This window comes from Corvus kubaryi, unplaced genomic scaffold (genome assembly GCF_017639235.1).
Source record: "Corvus kubaryi isolate FWS band 111438036 unplaced genomic scaffold, C.kubaryi_AGA036_p1.0 37398, whole genome shotgun sequence".
Taxonomy (NCBI): Eukaryota; Metazoa; Chordata; class Aves; order Passeriformes; family Corvidae; genus Corvus; species Corvus kubaryi.
This window is the reverse complement of record NW_024581137.1, coordinates 51,756,778-51,777,977: the sequence shown is the minus strand read 5'-3', so window position 1 is coordinate 51,777,977 and position 21,200 is coordinate 51,756,778. Positions and strand designations below refer to the sequence as shown.

The window sequence follows — 21,200 nt, the reverse complement described above, 5'->3', positions numbered from 1 at the left end:
GGCAGCGTTCTCTGCCAAATCAGGCTCTGTGAAAGATGCTCAGGCAGTTTGCTGTGACTGCTACAATCATCCCAGCAGCAGCAGAGGGAAATGGGATTCTTCTTCCCTCTGCAACAAACATTTTAATAATTTTAAGTGAAAGCAGCAAGCTGGAACTATGTGTGGTGTCCATTCACACAGGATAACAGGAGTTAATAAAATACACTGGGATTACGTCTACCTGTGCAGAGCAGCAAATAACAGACAGCACACCCAGTGGTGTTCTCCAAGCCAAGTTCAAATGCTCCTGTCTTGACAAGGTAGTGGAAACAGCTGATTAGATGTTACCTCCTGCTCCTCTTACTTGAAATTCTGCCCTTACATTCCCCCTTGCTGGTCACAGCACAGATGTGCTGCCTGTGGGCACGGATGCAAGACCAGCTGCAGCTTGGGAATGTGTTTTGTTACCTGGCACAGCTTCAGAGAGGGCGTTGCTGGCAAGGGAGAGCTGAGCAGGCAGCAGGTGAGCTCTGTCCTGCTGAGCAGAAAAAAGGGGAGCTGCACCCTTCTCTGTGCCCTGTCCCCAAAACCTCTTGTGCGTTCGGCTCAACTTCAAGGCTGCTCCCCTACCTCAAAGCTATAGTGGGAGATCAGTTTCTTTTGCTGTATGTGAGCAAAGGGAGATGGTTTTTAAATGATACTCAAATGGAGAAGTGCTTAGGCACTGGGCATCAATCTTCACAGATGTTTGGGAGCCTTTCCTGCAGAGAAACCGGGGGCAATCAAGAACCAAAATGACTTTTAAAAACCTAACCCTGCTTTCGATGCAATTGCCCAAATATCTTGCATAGATGACCTCATAAACCCTCCATGTTTCCCAAAATCTCTGTTCTGAGAGTGAGGGTATTCCATCTTCTCATACTATGGAAGGGAAAACTATTGGCAAAACAGTGGCAGGAAAAGCTACAAACCAGTGAGGAAATAGGAAGATGCAGATTTGGGATCAGCATCACGACTGAGGGAGGTTAACGAGTTGTCCATTACTGGATCAAAAATTGGATCCATACCATGGGTTTCCACCCTGCATGGTTCACTCCTACCATGGAGTGACCAGCTGGTGGGAGAGGGATTAGTTCAAAATCAGAAAAATTAACTAGTACAAGCATGAAGTAGTCTGTAAAAATTAAACTTTTTTCAACCATTTCTCTCATTTGGTCTTTCCACATTTTTTTTTTATGCAGCAGGTGCATTTTCTGGTTTAGGAATTTTAATTCTTAATATAAGGCTTAATGTAAGTGAACACTTAGTTGTGTTGTATTTCAGAGATATGTGAAATGTGGATGCTATGGAATATTGGAGGCTCTTGTGTAGTCCATGCTGAGCATGAACCCAATCATAGAATTTTCATAGACTCGTCTTTTGAGATTTTCTGAGTTCAGAATTCTTGCTGTTAAAGGATCAGGACTATATCAAGATGTCTTTCATTCCAATGGGAGATGATGACTTCCTGTCTGGATGGCAAATGTTCTCATTTCCTTTGAAAAGTTACAGGACAAATGTTAAGTACCTCCTGTAATTTCACAAAGACATTTGATAGAAGCCTCCAGCTATTATTTCTGTCTGTGCTGGACATTTTTTGTTGTTCTAGAAGCTGATGGCAAGGTACAGGCTGTAGCACAGGGGCTCATTAGGGCCTTGGAAGATTGATTATTTTGCACTCCACGTCTTCAGCCTGCAAAGGGGATGTGCTGTGCAGTGGTGGAACTCTCACTCAGAGCACCTCCTCACATGGCACCTGCAGCTGGACTTGGAATTGCTGCAATTGTGTCACCAGACCCCAGGGAAAACAAAGTAGAACTGGGCTTATTCCCTGCAAAGGAATTTTTTAAAATGTATTTTTTACAGAAGCACAACAGAAGCAAACAGCTTCCAACTCTTTGTCCTATTACCCGGGAGAGGTTATTCTCTCTCACAGGAGGGGAAAAAAAATACTAAAATCATGAGTAAATGGTGACGAAGCCATTAAACAAAATGGAAATTAAGGGGAAAGTGGGAATGAGATGCTGTTGATGTGAATTTTAAGAGTCCTTCACAAAGGGTTATGTAAGAGAATGAACTAGATTCTGATTATGTTTTTGAATTCATTCCAATAAAATGAGAAGAAAAGTACAATCCTAGGTCTGTAGTGCCCCATTAGTTTGCTGTGAGTTTTCCTGTACATAACATGACTTTTTCATTTTACATTATAAGGCGATATTTTAGAAGGCAAAATACTGTACACAAAAAAGCAATGCAATTCTTCTTTGCTATTCCAATAACCTAGCTGGGCACTAAGGCACAGTCTTAACATATTTCTTATTAAAAAGGAGAGGTCATAAAGCTTTTTTTTTTTCTCCTCCATCCTACTGCTAAAAAGTAAATGAAAGTGAGCTTTCAGATTTAGAATATGGTTTGGGTTGGGAGGGACCTTAAAGACCATCTCGTTCCAAATCCCTTCCCATGGGCAGGGACACCTTCCACTAGGCCAAGTTACTCAGAGCCCCATCCAGCCTGGTCTCAAACACCTCCAGAAACTTGGAGTACACAACCTCTAAGGGCCCTTTTATTTCCTGTGAACCCAAAGAAGCCCATGGCAAAAAAGAAAGAAAATGGCGAAGAAATAATAAAAAGAAGCCACTGGCTTTTACTTCAATTCCTCTGATTCTTTTTAACTTCTGATCAGACATATTTCAATTATTACTCACAAGTCATGGTCCCTGACCATATGGAGAAGGAATTAGGTGAGATGATGAAACTTCTGCCTTCTCCACTGGTCCTACCTGGTGGAGAAGGGACTGCAGCTATTGACTTGTGAGCTGTCCTTCAAAGGAGCCAAAGCCCAGCTCCACTCAGCGTATGGAAGAACAGCTTACTTCCTATTTCAAATGAGATAAAAAATAATGAGTGGAAAAGAGCTGACTTCTCGTACAAAGCTAAGTGTGTGTAAAGGATGAGTCTCTGCTTTCCCATGACAAGACACGGAGAGAAAAAAGTTGTGTCTTTATATACATATATATATATACACACACATATATACTTCACTGCTATAGCATTATAAAGCAGTGAATGAATCTGTGCAAGCCAAGATGTTTCTTTGATCCTCTCTCCCTCACACACCTTGTCCAAATTAATTTAGCAAAAATGACTGCAATTTTTTTAGTATCATGGCTTTCTTCCTTGTCTATGTTCAATTTTTAGGTGAAATGGTGGCTTTAACCTTGCGTTTTATCTTGGCAACCAAGAGTGCCACTTGACACTCTTCATTGATAGATCAAACCAGCAATAAGAGTAGGGAATAAATGGTCCATAGCAACCTCATCAGACATAAAAGACCACAGTTATATATAGTCATATAGTCCTGCCGTTATTTACCAACAGATAAAGAATTTCTGGGAGTAGAGGTAGAGAATCCCATGGTACTGTGAAGACACAGGCAGGGAAGTGTGGAGTCTGATCCTCAACATGGGGGACGCTCCAGGGGTGAAAAATGCCATGAGCAAAACAGCCGTGGCCTCTGTTCCTCAAGGCATCATTTGGTAATGAATGAAGATCAAATAACTGAGATTCTTTACACTGACCATTATCTGCTCTCTACAGGGGGAGGTTTCAGTGGTGGAAAGCTGTTGAATACACAGGGGGAATGATGCAGGTATTTATGCCAATGCAATGGAAGGAAAATAATGCAGCTGATCTATCCTGAGTAGCCCATATGATCTGTCTGTTCCTTCACCGTGCTGTGGTGTCTTTTGGCAACCAGCACAGTGGCTGCCAAAAGATAAGAGCACAGATCAGTTGTGTCATGTTCTCTCTTCATTCCATTGACTCAGAATATGCCATCAAATCTTGCACTCCTAAGTGCCACCTTTCAGTTCCTGAATTTAGTGGCAGCAAATGTCACTTGAGAAAAGCACAAGGGCTATGATGGGTGATAATTTCAGGAAACATGGTGTGGAGCTGTGTCACTTCAAAGACTTGTTCTGATTGTGGCTTTCAGTGTGAATGTCATTGTACTGCTCAGTGTCCTCTCCAGGTAGAGAAGACACCCTGTGTATTGTGAAGGGGAGAGGAGTCCGCAGTTTGCAAATCGGATGATGGGGAGTGGAGAGCCTGTGACAGTGCCATGAAGTTATGGGAACTGTTTTGGATCTCTTGAAAATGCAGGATTTCAGCTGGTGTTTGCTCTTCTGCCAGTTAAAATTAGGGGAAATCTGAAAACTGTTTCAGATCTTCTAGACAGGTGCCATGAGTCCAGAGAAGCTTCATGCCTTCAGCTGCAGCAAGGCCAATGTCAGGTCTTGCTGAATGGGAAGTCTGGAGTTCAGAAGCCAAACCCTGCTTTTTCTGAGATTACAGGAGTGTGTGCAAGAGGAGGTAAAGGGGTCACAGTCTGGTGAACGTGAGGAGAGCTGACAAATGCGTTTCCTAAGCAAAATGACTTTATATTGCATTACAGAAAATGTTGTGCTTTGCAGGCTGGTAGGAGGGAGAGTCCTGCTTTTAATTATGATTCAACATTATCTTTCACTGATAATAGCCTTTTTGTAATCAAAGGAGGTAAAAATGAAATGTATGTTGCTGATTTTTTTGTGTGCACCAATGAGCAACACAATCATAATGTAGTTTTAGATTAAATTCTTTTGTTCCTTTTGTTAATTTGAGTTTGATGGCTTTCTCTGGTGCCAGAGCATAATTTACAGCAGAGAAAATTCCCTTAAATTGATTTTTAAAAATGCATTCATATACACTACATTAACCTTTTCATTCCCTTATGGTGTGTGTCAAAGAAAAATGATCCCTGTAACTCTGCTTATTGGAGAGATACATCTGTGAAGTACATTAATTGGTAGAGTTCCCATTCTGCTCTGAATAGATTTTTCACATGGTAAATGAATTCCTGGCTGTGCTAATGCTCATCTATCTTTACAAATACCAGTATTCCAGCCCCTGTCATTTACTTTCTCACTGCTCCATGTCTGATCACTTCTGAACTCTTTCATTAGTTGTGGAGGAGTTCTATCTTTTAATCTAGATCAGGTGAAGAGAGACACAAAGGCAAAGGTCCTCAGGACTATCCTTGTGCCTGAATCCTGGTGAAGCCACAGGGATTTAAGGACCTGAGCAGCTCTGAGGACACTGGCACGTGCATGGTGCAATGTGCTGTTTGCAGCCCCACATCAGAGGACTCAGCCTGGGTGCCTGGTAGGGAGATCTCTACTGGAAGGTTCAGTGCAGCATCACAAGTTTGGGATGTCTTTAAGCCTTGCAAAAGGAGTGAGAGGGAAAGGGATATGAAGACAGAGGGTCTTTTTGAGGCGTGTTATGATCACAAATAGATCCAAAACGGAGCTCTGTAGGGAAATGTGGCCATGGCTCTGCCTGCTGGGTCTGATAAAGCCCTCAATTTCAGAAGCCAAACTCTGCTTCTCGTGAGAATCACAGGCTGGTGAGGTGTGGAGAAGAAATTTCTTTCTTGGACGCTGTTTTCCTTACCAGCTTTGGAGCATTTTTCCATGGGATGCAGTGAACCTGTCACACACAAGTTGTTGAGTCTGCATGAGTGATTTTTCTCTTTTCAAATCCTACAGCATGTTTATTTCAATATTATGTCCCTACATTTATGGATAAATCACCTGCATGACTCAGGAGAAGAGGTGTTTTTGTCACTGCTCCTGAGATGGTAACATGAATTGTTCAGGGAGATTAGAACTTATCATGAAAGCAGAAAGCAGTGGCTTTACTGCTGGTGGCCCTGGTGGCAGGACCCCTTGTGAAATAGATCTTCTAAGATAAAAAAAATTGCAATTTCTGTCTCAATCCGTTTTGCTTCTTTTTCTTTTTAATTCTTTTTTGAGTGGGAATGTGGATATTTCCATTTCACTCTGTAATTCACTTACTGAGTCTCAGAATTGTATTGAATTAAGGATAATTCTTTCAAATGAAAAATGAGCAAGAAAAGTGTACTTTATACACAAGGAGTCACACTCCTGTGGTGTTGTGCCACAGTTAACACAACCCAGTATGGAAAATTTGGCATCTTGCTTTCCTGAGGAAAACTGACTTAATGTTTGTTGGTTCTGTTTGCTGTCAACCAGGAAGTTTTGAAAATTAAAATAAACGACTTTGCAAAGCCTTGTACTGTGCTGTGAGAACCCTAGCAAAACCAGAAATCAATTAAAACAGACCAAGCATAAGACTCATAAACCTTTGGAGACCTTGGAGTGGCTTTTCCTGACAGCAGCATCGGTGCTGAGCCAGCTGCTGGCATTTCACGCCAAGAACCCAAGCACCCTTCAAAGAACTGTAATGCTTCCAACCACAGTTGTCCTAAGATAGTGCTGGAGAAGGGCCTGGGGAAATTCAGTCTTTTTAAAAAAAAAAAAACAACTTCATGAACATCAAATCAGGATATCCATGAAGCGGTTTCTGGTTCAAGAATATCTGAGAAATACCCAAGCAAATACCATTGGGAGAAGTAAGATGTCTCCCAGCTACTGAGGACAGTCTCACAGCCTGTGGACTCTGCCTCTTGCCTCATCATCCCAGTGATGCTCATGGATGTCAGCACAGGTTGCTGCTAGCCAGAAAGAAATAGTCAGCATTATAAAATATATAAAAAACATCTGTTCTTTCACTGTTGTGTCCCCCTCCCTTTACTTCTATGTGAGTAAAATGTGGGCTCAAGCAAATGATTTTCCTTAAGTACAAGAATTACACAAGTAGGGGAGAGTTGGGGACTAATGCTAAGATTTTGGATTTGGGATACTGATGAAGTTTAGGGCTGCATTTCTGTGGTGAAATACCCTGGAGGGGTGCAGGGGACCAAGCATAGGTGACCACTGGCGTGGTTTGTCAGTGTGCTCCCAGGTGTGGTTTTGGCCCATTGTAGCAGGACTGTCACAGGAGTGCTGCAGAAAATGTTGGTGTATGGAGTGGGCCAGGGCCTGTTTTGCCGAAGAAGTTGTGGTGAGGTTGTGCTGCACTCCAGTATCAGAGAGTTTGGCTTTTGGGTGAGAGGAGTGCTCAGCCAATCACCCCTGGGACAAGAGAACATATTTGTTTACTGTTTTTTATTTAATTGTGAAACCAGGAATGCAAGTTTCAGTAGATGAGATGAAGGGGACAGAGATGAAGCAAAAACTCTTGGCTGGGGAGAAGGCCACTTAGCTGGGAAAGAAGAGCCTCCATACTGGATGCCACTCCCACAGCTTCTAATGTCTTTTTGTCTAACAGAATTGTATAAAATGCAGGCCTACGCTTACACTTTCTTTTTCCATTGTTCAACTTAAAATTTTTATCAGAGAAGAATATTCTTTCCATAATTTTATTTAAAGTCTTGGCTACATACTGCAACATTAGAGACCTATATATCAAAAATTACTTGTTCTTAGAAACAACAGAAAACTAGGATTCCCTTAAAGGTAAAATTATAAGTATCACCTTCGTATAAATATTGGTACAATGATGAATAATGCAATTGCTTTGTCTTTGAAACATCCATACATCAAACATTTTGTCTTTTTCAAAACTGTAAATGACTGGTGCTTGAAAATAAGCTGTGTAAAATCCATTTCCACCCTCCCCCCCGCCGCTGTACATATGGATTTCATATTCCTCTTCCCACTGTCTCTGCACCACAGTGACCTCAAACCTTGGCTGTCTTCATAGCTCTCCCTTACATTGCTCCCAAGCAAGTTATTTAGGAATTCAACCTTGTTTGCCTCATTTTTTCCTTCCTGTACCATTTATAAAAAAATTATTTGTAAACTAAATTGAAAAAAAAATGCCTAGGAATTAATAAAATATAATATTGAACCAAATTTTTAATGCTGTCTTTCTACCTAGGGGAATTAAACACCTCACTATTTCTCTTATCACAAATTCTTTCTTGGTGTTCAGAGTCATAGATTGAATTATGTTTTCTTTTTTTACTGAAATACAGTTTCACTAAAAATTGGAATTGCCTTTTTACAATGTAAGTAGGTTGGCATTTTTTTGGAATTAGGGGAGAAAACAAAGCTGAGAGGTTGTTTTGCCAATCTCTCAAATCTTTCAGAAAAGCTTCTTTTCCCGTTTCTTGAGATCCTAATTCTTCAAGAAATAGAGTGGGGAGATGCAATCCTGGCATGCCTTGGCAACACCACTCTTTGCAGATGCTTTCTGCACAGGTATGAGCTGTTTCAGGGCTCATGCATGTGTGTTGTGGCTCAGTTCGGAAGGAGCCAGGCTGTCAGAGCATTGTAGTGGAAAAACTGGAGCTTGGCAAATGCTGCGGTGTAGAGGGGTCCTGGGATCAGTGATATGATCTGTGGCATTTGGACTTGCCAAGCATTTTCATGGATTTGGTGAACACGCAGACTCCTCTGGAATAAAACCCTAAGCATCAAACCAAGTTTTACTGGTGCCATGGCAGATATTTCACTCTAGGAGATGATTTGCTTCTGTTTTAGCGGATGAATGTGTGTGCTTATATCAAACACTGAAATAAAATCAAAGAAATGCTGTTGATTTTATGGGCTCTGTCAGTAGTGTGAATGGATCTTTAATTATGACTTGAATTACAGTAGCAGCTAAGGGCCCCTGAGAGGATTCACAGTCCCACCATGCCAGGTGCTATAAAAACATCTGCGTTACAGCACCAGAATGAACCTAACTAATGGGGGGAAAGTGAAGGGATTCATTAAATGACATTATGTCAAGGCCAACACAGTTCTTGGCTAAAGAGATCTGTAGTCACATATGTCCTGTGCCATACACAGGTATTGCCATCTCCTTTCTCCTGGCCATGGTCAGAGGCTGGCCGTGCCTCTGGCTGGAACCACTCAGAGTGCAACAGGTCCAGATGGTGTTTGCAGCATGAATTTTGTCACCTTGAGAACAGGCTTCTGGCAGAATTTCAGAGTCCATGTTCCAAGGTTCTAATTTATTTTGGAAGTTCCATGGAGTCGCTCTGACCCTAAGCACTAGGAATAATTTGGGGATGTTTCAAATGGCAGTGGTGCTTATTTACAGACTCTGTAAGGGCATAGGAGGGTATTGCAGCGTGGTTACTCTCCTTGGGTATGAAAGTCATGTGAAATGCCAGTTCAAAACACAGAGATGCTAAATTAATCTTTTAGTGCTGCAAGGTCTGGAGGTGATCCAAAACCATTTCATCATAATGCCTATAAAAATGATGGGAAGTTATTAAATATCCATTTCTGCAATCCAGAACATCTAGGAATTCCAGATATTACTATATTTAAATTGTTTTATGGATTTATTTTTCTTTTAACTCAGAGGCAGCACTGGGTTTCATTTGTAGCTGACAGACTCTCTTGGCTCCAGTGGAGCCAATGATCTGTGTCAGTCAGTGCTAGCTGAGGATCTGGTGCCTTCTGCTCTTAAACTGTGGAAGACTTGTCATCTGTTAAAGCTACACTTAGGTGTGGGATGCAGATGGCATTCATTCTCTCCTATTGACTTTGTAATAGAAACAAGTGAGACCGCAAGCTCTACCACAGCATAAAACATGCAAGGTTTAATTTTATGGGGAGCTGAGTGTTACGGGTACAAATCTTTTCCTCACGCACTCTCAAACACACCATTAGTGCCCAGCCTCTGAACATTTGCACTTTGCAGATAATGGTGGGAGGAGATGGAACCAAGCAGAACGGCTTTAGGGCATTCATAAAAGAGCCTCCCAGAAATGCAGGGCAGGAGAGCGTTCTGCATTCTGTGCAGGGTAAAAGATTTGTCTCACAGTGCTGGGGAGTGGGCAGCAAAGATGTTCACTGTTACTAAGTCATTGCTCCCTATTAGTAAAAGCATCAACAGAAGATGAAGAAAAACATAACATAGTTGTCTTTCATCACCACAACAGGCAGATGGTTTTATCCCTCTTATTTCTGTTGGGGTTTTGCAGGAAAGCCCACGTACCTGCCATGCCTCGTTTGTAAAAACAGAGCAAGGTTTTATTCCTCTTGCTCTGAAGTGTCACCTTTAACATCTGAACAACTGAGTTTACTGTAGCCTCAGGCTCAGGCTCTGTATCTATCTGGAAACTGATTGTTATTCAGCATCACACTCCAGCTGGAACACAGCTCAGGGTGGTCCGCAGCAGCAGAGGGGAGGGAGGCAAGTAGGGAGGAGAAGGAAAGGAAAGAAAATAAATAAAATATCCCCAAGCAAAAGTAACTCAGCTTGACTTCAGAGGTGAGAATGATGCAGTTACATGCTTATTATTGTTCATCTGTGTTACGATACTTCCTAAATTCTGTAGTGGCTGAGGTTTCCTCTGTGCCAAGCAGGGTATCAAAAGTGATTCTTGCCCGTGAAGAACCTCCATCCTAGGCTTAAGGCAGAGGAGCAGTGGAGGATCCAGGCAGGAGGACTGTGTTGAGACAGCAATGCAGTATCAATCAGCAGAATAACCAGGATTCTCAGTGAGCTCCTGCTGTAATCACTGCAACTCATCTAGTTTGCTGCCATTATCATCGCAATTAGTATTTTGTTTTTGCAACATAAGGTTGATAATCTAATAACTGTATGAGTTACCCACTCCTCAGCTCATTTGTTGTACTATTCAGCAGGTGTAATCTGCTGCAATTTTGTATTTTAAAGAACTAATTAGCAGCAAGATTATTTTTCCCCTGAACTTCACAGGATTTTTTGTCTTGGACAACAGTGTTCCTATACCATTTTATTCTGTGCCATGTTCAGGACTTGGTGAGCTGAGTTGTAAGAGATACCCCACTCAACCACATTTCATCAGCAGAAGTCCTAATTCAGAATTAGGCAGCATGAGTGAAAGGTAAAATACTCATTTTTTAATTAACAAAGTTAACAAGCTTGTTAGAAGAATTTTTATTTGCTGTGTTTGTTGTATTTAAGGCCAAAATTTGGAAATAAATCAAAAAGAAGCAAGAAACAGAGCTTGCAAGAGTAGCAAGTATGGAAACTGCAAAATTACTGCTATAAATCCCCATCCTGCCACCTCTGAGGCAAACAAAACCTCTTGCACCTGCTTTTATTTTATACCATTAATTTCTTGGATTTTCGTTCGTCTTTTGCTTCAGATTTACACCAGTGTAACTGAGTCCAGAGCTCAGTCTCCATGGCCCAGTGTCACCTGCTTCTGCAAGGAACCTCTAAATACAGCACCTGTGTCTGGAATGTATATATTTCATAGAACACACCTAGGATTTATTGTTACTGCACAAAAGTGGCAGCTCTGTGTTGACAAAGACTAAGAGGCCCACCATGACTATCTCACTACTGATACTTCAAAGATTTTGGTCCAGGATGTATAAGTTTTTATTAAATAATAGCTATACTTGATGAGTGATGTCTATATTGTCCTTCAGCCATATAGAAGATGGTTATTTAAAAAGGAAAAAAGAAGTTGTGCTTGATGAGTTGTTTTAAGAAGCTATTATATTATTGTAATATGACCACTGTGCTGGCAGGCTTTTGGCAGGTTTCAAATAAACATGCCAGAAATAATTTTGTTGACAGTATCTTGGATTGGAGCGCATCCAGCCTTCATCCATAACATGTCAGCACAGTGATTCTTTCACAGGCAGGGAAATATGTCACTGTAGATCTGTACTTTAGAGTCTTAAAATACTGTAGATGTCTAGATTAATGGCTCCAAAATCAACTTCACAGGTGGGTAGTGACGTTTTTCAATCACAAATGAAGATGTAAGAGATGCAAAAATAGCATTTGCAGTTTTTAATATGCAACATCAATGAAGTGTGCTTATGTAAAAACCTGTGGAAACATCTGCTTTACTTTCCAAATCCAAAATCAATTTTGTTTTCATTTAGTGGAAAGAAGGAGGTAAAAAAAACCCAGCAAAGGCAAAGAAGGAGAAAACCAGGCTGAAGGGTTTTAACTTGCTTGCACAGGTCGTGAAGATGTTGTGTTAGTGCCTCATGTGAGGCAGAGAGGAGGTGGCTCCTACTGATGAGTGACTTTAATATTTTCTTTCATGTTCCCTTCATCAGAGCAGAAACCATATGTGCTTGGTTTATTTCCCTTTGTGTCATATGCTCAGATTTCAGTATGAAACCCAAATTTGGTATCTTTAGGATTAATACAAAGGGCATCTGCTTGCTGGTGGGTTTAGATCTCCATGTTTATCCCTGCAATCTGGGTCTTTCAGGAACAGGCAAAATCCAGCTTTGTGCCATGTGCTGGAAATGCACCCTTTGGGCTGCCACTTCAAGATCATTTATGTGCTTGAATCAGTACCTGCCTAGGGCTGAATTAAACACCTTCCTGGCTTCAGTCCCAAGCACAGAGGCTTCCCTGAGCAATGTGAACAGGCAGCTGAAGCCTGCTGGTGGGAAATGCAGGCATCATGTGAAGGGTGAAGGGTGGGGTTTGCTGCCAAAGGCAGGGGGTATCACAGGCTGGTGAGGCTGTAACGCCCTGGAGGTAAAGGCTGGTCACAGTGACACAGCAACATGCCTCTGGAATTAACAGAAATACAGACAGGGATAACCCGAGGTGGCAGTGCTATCGTGAGTATGGTGTGATGCGTCTGCAGTTTTGCTGTGAGTGATTCTATCAAAAGAGACTTCAAATGACTGAGAACAAAAGAGCAGCTTTCCAAACCTGTGCTGAATAAAGCTGTTTGTCTTTCTTTGAAAAGTCATTTATCTCTCCTTTCTTTTTACCAGGGGAAATTTCCTGATGGAATTTTGAAAAGAAAGTGAAAATACTCTCTTCTACTTCCTTGCAGTGTATTAAACCCCAATATTTTGCTTATGAATAGTTTTCCTCCTCTTGATACACTAGAAATTCACAGTCGTTTTTTTTTGTTGAGATTTTGCTCAAATATTGATTGAATGCCTGGAGAATTAATGGGATTGACTTGATAATGGATTCAGTGCAAGTACAGATGTCCTGAAAGCTCAAGTACATGTGTGTATTTCTATCACACGGGGACTCATGGATGGGGAAATCACACTTAATGCAAGGTTTTATTAATCTTTTGAACTACGTCTGAGTTTGTAGATGTTATTCAAGTCCATGATCTAATTTTTTCTTCAATTTTAGAACTTCTGACCATTTGTGGTGAGAGTGTTGTTTTTCAGGACTGTGACTGTTGCTGTCAGTTCTGTAAAACTGTCAGTGAGTGTTTCACCCCTGTCCCAAGACACTGTGAGGGCTTGGATGGGTTTCTCAGCAGCTTCTCCTCTGTTCTCCTGTTTCTCTCTAGATCCCCCTGCACCCTGATGTGAAAGAAAGAACATTTCTGCCACTTATGAGGAAGCCCTGCATTCTTTCCCTGGCTCATTTATCAGTTTGTTTCTCTAGGAAAGCCACAGACTTTCATTTGTGCGTTTTTGCATCACCCGAAAAATGGAGACCATAACAGTTTCCTAAAACTGGTGTTAGGAGACTAAATTGATTAACATTTGTATTCATAATTAGTGTAAAGAATCTGCAGAAATGGGAGTATTTATTCTGTTTGATTGTTGCCAAAATTGCATTTCTCAAAGCTCCTGACCCACTTTTCAAATTTTTCTCCAGTAGCAATAGTAAACTATAAATTTGTTCCTTCTAATTGTTTTTCACTTCAAATAGAAAGCCAAATGCAAACGAGGGGGAGACAAGGAGGGGAAGGTGTGCTCACCTCTACCCCTCTTTGCCAGAAGGGAGAGAATCCTTGTGGCTTTTCCAGAACTAGAATAAATGATGGAGTGCATCAGGTGTTTAATGCCTCAAACTTGGCTTTCCATCACAGATTTATAGCCTTTGTAGTGGCTACATCCCCAAACATATGGAAAGAGAGTCTAGACATTAACTTTTTCTGTAAAATGCATTCTAAGGAAAGGCTGAAAAATATTTCCCAGCATCTTCTGAAAACAAAACTCTGAGGTTTGCCTGACTTCCCTGTTCCAGTCTTTTTGCTGTGTACAAGAAACAGAAGTGAAACAAACTCTGAATAACAGAAGAACTTAGTCTACTAGAAAGTTTTTTCATAAAAAATTTAAAATGGAAAAAAAAAGTAGTCTTTTAAAGAAGAACCAGCAGCTCTGTTTTAGACACACCATCCCTCATAATAAAGGAAATGAGGCAAAAATCCTAAATGGATGAGTTTTACAAGGAGGAGGAGCATCCAGAGTTGTTCTGGCTGCGAGACCAGCTCACTTGATTGAGTTCAGCCTCCCAGAAAAATGGTGTGCACTAATATTTCATACCGTTCCTGGGGGCGCTTCAATGCCTGCACGAAATCACATATAATGCAAAATGCTAAGAGAAATCCAGCAAAAACACATGGAAGTGCAATAAATGTTTAAGATCTTGTGAATGCGAACACAGCACTTCATAAAACCCTCAGTGCTGAGAGCAGGGGTGCTGTATACGTCATAGGCAGAACATATGGTGCAACCACAGTGCAGTCAGAGCTAATCAGTGAGCGGTGATGGAGCTTTTATTCTAAAGTTTTAAGGACGTGATTAAATTTAATGTACATGCTAGACAAGGAGCCTGTCTTCAATTGCTTAGACCTACCAACCTAGGAGTGCACACAAAATGCCCTGAGGAGATGTCCTGTTTTCTGGGAAGGCAGGAAGGTTCACCAGGGGGATGTCCTTATTGATTTTTATCTCTATACATGCCCCTGTGAATTATTTATCTTCCTGTATGCTTCTCTGACATCTTATTATGAAAGTCTCTTGGAAATTACTGTAAAGCTCCTCATTCCCAGACTTAATGAGGGTTGGTAGGAAATCAGTGCTGATGAGTGTGTTTGGATGAGTGCTGGGATGGGGGCTGGTGCCTGAGTGCCAGGAGGTAATGGGGAGTGTGGGTTCCACTGCTGAGCCACCTGTGGGTGCATTGCATTTATTCACTGTGTAAGGACTTGGGATCAATTCAATTAATACCCCCATTAATTATAACAGCGTGGATTGTGTTCAGCTCAAGGACGTCACCCACCGTGGTTGCAGGGTGTAGTGCTGCAGACATACCTTGCTGTCTAGATTCTGTGCTTTTTTCCATGTCTAAGTGCTGTTTTCTAAATGCTCATCTTCTTTTGATGTTTCTAGGAGCTGGTGGGGAGTAATCCTCCTCAAAGAAACTGGAAAGGAATTGCAATTGCCTTACTTGTTATTCTCGTTATCTGCTCCCTGATTGTCACCTCCGTCATACTCCTGACACCAGGTATTTATAAACTTTAACTCACTTCCAGTCTCATTTTCTTCTGTAATTTTACACTTCCAAGAGTAAAGGGATTGCAAACTGACTGCAAAGTCGACATCAAAGGAATCCTCCTTCCTGACTTTATCTTGATGTGATGCTGAGTTCAAAGCTGCTCTTAGGTAGATTGTTTTAGCGTTTTACATTTCAGTTCAGAGCTGAGGACACAAGGCTGGAACTTGATTGCCTAAACATGGATGGGGAGTGTCATTTTAGATGTGCCAGGGTAGGAGAAGAACCCTCACAGGGCAGTCAGTGAGGGCACAGGAACTTCTGAAATTCATGTGCACATGGAGCAGTAGTTGCCAGTTGAGGGTCATATCCCAGACCATTGGCAATGGCATTAGTTGCTTATGCCTTGGTACCTAAATCCCATCCCATTCAGCTGGATTGTTTTTTAGTTCAGAGCACAGTGTTTACAAAGCAATTTCAGATAATGATATACCAGATATTACTTATCCACAGCAAATAATTAGTAACTTCCCAATAAGGAATTCTTTAAGTTAATCCCCTTACCAAGTTTCAGCAAAGTTCTGTGCACGTAACCTCTGTAAATTACTTCTCTTACAGTAGTTGCTGATGTTGTAGGCTTGAATTTTAATGTGGTGTCATTATGGTTATTTATTATTATGTATTTATACAGCCCTGTAAATTTCCATGCCTACTTAGGGAGTAGAAATAAAGCAGCACTGAGAAGACTGTGAACTGAATATGAAAAGACAAACAAAATGAGAGACAAGACATAGAAAAGAGAATTCAGTGTCAGAAAGGGTGAGGAGCTACAAAACAGGGGGGAACCAAAGGTTCCTTGCTTAGGGATGTAGAGGAGAAGAACAGGGACTCCTTCTTGGATGAGTACATCTGAGTGGGAGAATCTGGGGAGCAGCAGGACAGAGAGCACAGAGCTGAGGAGCAGAATGGAGGCAAGAGAGAAATGGAACCTCCGGAAGTGCAAGAGCACAGGGTAGTGAAGTGGGAAAATGAGACGGAAGCTGTGGGGCAAAAATTTCCAGCCCATTACATGTGAAAGTACATGCAGTCCAGCAGGTCTGGGCCATCTTCCCTGACCAAATTCTTATCCCACATTCCTGCTGTATGATGAGCAGGAGACAGTGACAAACCAGGAAACACAGGAGTACACTGAGTTAATTTGAAAATGAGTGAAAATCAGCACATTATTTTTTTGGTTATTTATTGTCATGACATATTCAGTTTATTTCATGTTATCATGAAGTTTTCAATGTAAATGTAAGTACGATGTGGTCATGCCAGATTAATTATGTAATTAAATTAATTAAGGTTAAACTTAATTAAGGATAATCTATTAAATTAATTTTGCTGCTGTTCAGATTCAACATCTTTGGACAGTGCTGTTCATCTCTGAGATGTTTTGGGGCATGGTCTGTGAACTACACTCACATCAGGCACAACTTATTAGATATGGAAATGTTGCCTTCAGTTTTACAGAAGCACAGATTTTCAAAGATGCACACTAAAGCCTAGATTCCTAAGCCCATACCTGTGAGCTTCCACAAGTTGTCTTGAAGCAACTGTACTGCACAGATGGGACCACGGGTGCCACTTTCATCAAAATCCAAAAAGATTGCATCTACTGACTTCCCTTGATCAGCTAGGTAGGTTACCCTGCCATGATATGAAATCAGATTTGATAAGCAGGACTCTGCTGTCATGAAGCTGTGCTGGCTGTGACCAGTGACTGAATTCTCTTTCAGGTGTTTTTCAATACTTCCCAGAATAAACTTCTCCATAACTTTACCAGGCACTGAACTATCAGTAACAGGCCTCTAGTTTCCAGGGTCTTCCTTCTTCTCCATCTTGAAATACCCACATTCAGTTCTAAATAAAATTCACAAGTGTATTTTTTAATTTATATTTTATATGCACACACAAAGACATTCTCCCTTTGGGATGTGTGTGCATACACATAAAATACAGTTTTTAGTATGTACCCAGCAACACCTCCAGATAACACTGTTGAGAGGGTCTCCATGCTTAAAACTTAGGAATATGCAAAGTTATTTTCTTTCTGTGCTAAAATTTCCGTTCATATTTTTTGAGATTTCTAATTCCCTGATCTGCTGGTAAACTGGGCTTGGGTTGTTTTTTTCCCCTGTTGACATTTCAGAATTGTGTCCTACATGTACATACAAAAACTCTGAGCTCAGTACTGCTCCTGTTTTTATTGTGGATCCAGAGTGCTTCATGGTGAGACTATGGGGTAAATTAGAGAGCTTAGGGTGCTGCTGTGGCTTGGCAGCAGCTGAGTTCAGTCTTCTTCTAAGCCATTGGCCCTGGAACTTGTTACGAGGTTGGGCTATGACAGAAGGGAACAGGAGGCCCATTTCATGGGCATTTCCTGCCAGTCAGTGCTAAGTGAGACACTGAGCCTGGTTTGACAAATGAAAAATGTATAACATTGCTAATCCTGACTGGGATGTCCCGACAAGGACTGGGGAAGATGGAGGAGCCTTTCCAAAAGGAGAAGCAGAGTCTGCATTTCCCTGCCATAAAATAGTTCTCTGGAAGAAGAAATGTTTATCCTTTGGTAGCCAAGCAGAGAATTAAGTGATAGATAAGTGAACAAGAGGCAAGGAAGGGGCAGGAGCACAGTGAAGGAAGGAGGCGGAGCAGTTTTGTGGAGTTCACAGGGAGCTGCCAAGTAGGAGAGTGACATCGGCAATAAAACAAACAAAACAACCAAACAAAAACCCCTCTTCACTGCAAAAGCCTCCAAGAGGGGATATTCAAATGTTTTAATTCTTCCTTCCAATGGTAATGTTGGAGTCCAGCCTGATGCTGTCACACCAGCACAAACAACCTTTTTCATTTTACCTCTGAATCCCTTACTTGTTCCTGTCTATCTCAGTCCTCTTCCTGTCTGGGAAACCATTTTTCTCTCAGTATTTTGGTGTTGGAGTGAAGGCCTGCTTTGCAGTGCAGTAGCAAGACCTGAGATGCAGAGATGTTTTAAACCCAGTGCTGAACATCATTCAGTGTCTGATTCGAGAGAGTAATTTTGGACAAAATGGGCTAGAGTGCTGCATATGGGCATGTAGTCCATGCTCAGACAAAGAAAAGTGGTTACCTGGACCCATAACTTGGACTAACACTGGGAAAACTTGGGTAATCTCCTGCAAAGTCAAGAATAACAGGTAAAGTGGGAAGTGGGGAAGATTTGCTTAGCAGGGCAGATAATGATTAAGGTATTTAATAATTGGGGGAAAAGGGGATTTGTATATCTCTTCCAGATTCTTTTTCAAATCAGCCCAAACCTTTAAAGGTTTTAACTCTGGATTCAGCTGCAGAGGGGCTGAAATTCCTACTGGTTTGGGTTTCTTAGGGGGAGGATACTCACCCTGCTCCAAGATTAGCTCATAAACTGGGAGCAGTGGATTTTGCATTCAGCAGATGCTGTAATTACAGTAGCAGTGCTCTATTGCTGGCTAATGCCTGTGTCTTCTTTTATAAAATCCTAAAACCATCTCAACATTTCTGTGATTTGTATAGATGTTCTTTGATGTTCTAGAACAACATTCTCAAAAGAAGCAGTAACTGGTGGAAGTTTACATTTAATTACACAACAGGACACCACACCCACACACCATTGCCTATGTTGAGCTTCTCCAATTTCATGTGTGTGTGAGGCCTGCCGATCCACCCACCTCTGACACCTTTGAAAAATGTGAAGCTGTTTATACAAATGATAACAGTGTTGGCCTGAACCTTTCCTTATTGGCAGCTCCTCACTTGTCACAGCATGTGGCACCTGTCTGGGTCCCATTCCATTGTTTGTGTATTTGTACAAAGACATGCAAAACTTTCTGGAAGTCTGCCCATGCACACACACACACAGAGCAAAGCTGAAAAGAGGACCCAGTCCTACAGAAATTGTGAGTACAATAAAACCTTCCCAAATTGCACTAGACATTTTGCTTAGGAAGAGGCTCTGCTTTCTTGTACATCCGTTCCTGATATTTAAAGCTTTCCAGAGATATACATCACATTTGCTCCTTTCAAATCTGACCTTTTAGCTGAAAAAAAGGAAAGTACACCCTAATACATATTAAAATTTTTGCAAAATCCATAAGAAACATTTCTCAGAAGAGGTACTGAGCTAGTCATTGCATAGCATTAATTCACAGCATGCTGTCTGACAGTCAAAGGTATTGCCTAGAAGCTTTGTAGCACTTGTGATACTCAGAAAGAACAAGGAACTGTCCTTTGAGCAGCTGTGCAGGAGAGCAGTTTGTTCACAATAGTTATGTATAAATGTGTATTTTACACCTCTAGGAAAAGGAGGGATATTACAGAAGGGAGAAAGGCTGCCTGTTTGCCTTGTCTGGCCACTGCCTTTTGGTGACAGAGAGGTCATCTGGGTGAAAAGAAGGGTCTGCCCAGAGATCCAGCAGGTATGCTGAGATGGGAAAGGAGCTCCTGGTGTTCTGGCCACAGAGAGATGGGCACACTGTCCCTCACATGCAGTGGACAACAGGCCAGTGTGTGAGGAGGGCATCTGACACCAGCATGTGGGCTGAGCACCAGGGATGATGGAAAGAAAGGTGGGCAGCCAAAGGTGGCTGTAGCCTTCTGACCTATCAAACAGCCTCTGAGCATGGCTGGAGTTGAGAAGAAGCTTGAAAGCGAGGAGGCAAAACAGGCAGTGAGGTCAGCTCCTTGCTCCTTTTTGTTTGAGTTTTCTGGATTTGTGGAGGATCTTTGTTAGTTTTGTGTTCTGGAGAGCCGGGTGTTGTCAGCTCAGCCCAGGTTTGTTTGGGACCACTGACTTCAAGGATGAAGAGCAGGCAGATGAACCCAAACACAGGGTTCCTGTCATGCCTCTAATATTGAATCAAAACCAATATGGGCATGGTTTCTACTCAGTTCTCTCAGCATGTAGCTGTGATGTTTGGATGCCGGGTTTGTGACTTGGCACTCAGATCTCAAACCCCTGTGCCACTTGCACTGCTGCCATGCTGCCATCTGGATCTGCTGGGCTGGGGAATATGAATGCAAAAAAAAAAGGTGGCACATGCTAAATCCTGTCCTTCCATAAGCCCAAAGAGGCCTTGCAGTCCCTGCAGTTGGGTGTGGACACAACCTGTCCCCCGACTGCTTTAGACACCCTGAGGCACACTTAGAGTCTGCTGCTCAGGACAGAGTGGGCTGCCTGAGATCCCACAATTGCATTTCTTTCTCCACAAATGTCTCCATTAGGGCCAGAGGAATGGAGCAAGTGTTCTTAATAAGCCCTCTGACCTACCTGTGTGTTAGAGGAGAGGTCAGGAAATCTGATTTTTTTCACTAAAATTCATTGATGGGTTTATTATTTAGTTATTTGTTTTCTCCCCAGCTTTGTGGCTGAGATAAATGTAGTCCATCATCTAGTAAAGAACCCCCTGCAGCTCTTACAGCCCAAAGCAGGGGACAGGAAGGGAAGCTCAGCTCTTTTCTTAGAGAGGCTCCTAAGTGTGCAAAGCCCAGATGCAGCCTCTCCCTCTTCCTGCTGTCCCTCACGAGGAGCTGGAGTGCTGTGGAGGAACAGAGATGGTGCAGCTCCCAGACTGCCTGTCCCCATCCTGCAAAAAAGGAGGAATAGGAGGGGCTTCCCACCCTGCTTCTCCCCAAATCTCAGGGGTTTGCTTGTGCCTGTCCTTACGGCCTCATGGGGGGAAGGGGGTGTCTGTGTTCCTCCAGAGGGCATTTGGGAAGCAGCTCCTGGAACAGGCACAAGCCCAGGGCTGTGTGTGGGCTCTGAGCTCCTGCTCTGCCCCTCCTGACCTCCCTGGGTATCCAGTTCTGGGGACTTGCACCACGGTGGAAACTAATTGGAACAATTTCCTGGGTTCCTTGTCGCCTCTATTTTCCATTTTAATAAATAAAATTATGCGGAATAACTTGGCATAGTGCTGTCACACAGAGGGATTTGGCTGAGGACTTGTATTGATGGCTTTTGGTATTTGGAAGCCACA

The 21,200-nt window shown here is 42.1% G+C and overlaps 1 protein-coding gene across 5 annotated transcripts in view; it reads left to right on the top strand.

Annotated features, from left to right (window-relative positions):
• Nucleotides 1-21,200, top strand: part of DPP6 (dipeptidyl peptidase like 6) — a 538,482-nt gene that overhangs the window by 355,620 nt on the left and 161,662 nt on the right. For all 5 annotated transcript variants that reach the window (XM_042043319.1, XM_042043321.1, XM_042043317.1 and 2 more), the window contains exon 2: nucleotides 15,060-15,174. In XM_042043319.1, the coding sequence (XP_041899253.1) occupies nucleotides 15,060-15,174 (115 nt within the window). The remainder of the gene's footprint in view (nucleotides 1-15,059; nucleotides 15,175-21,200) is intronic.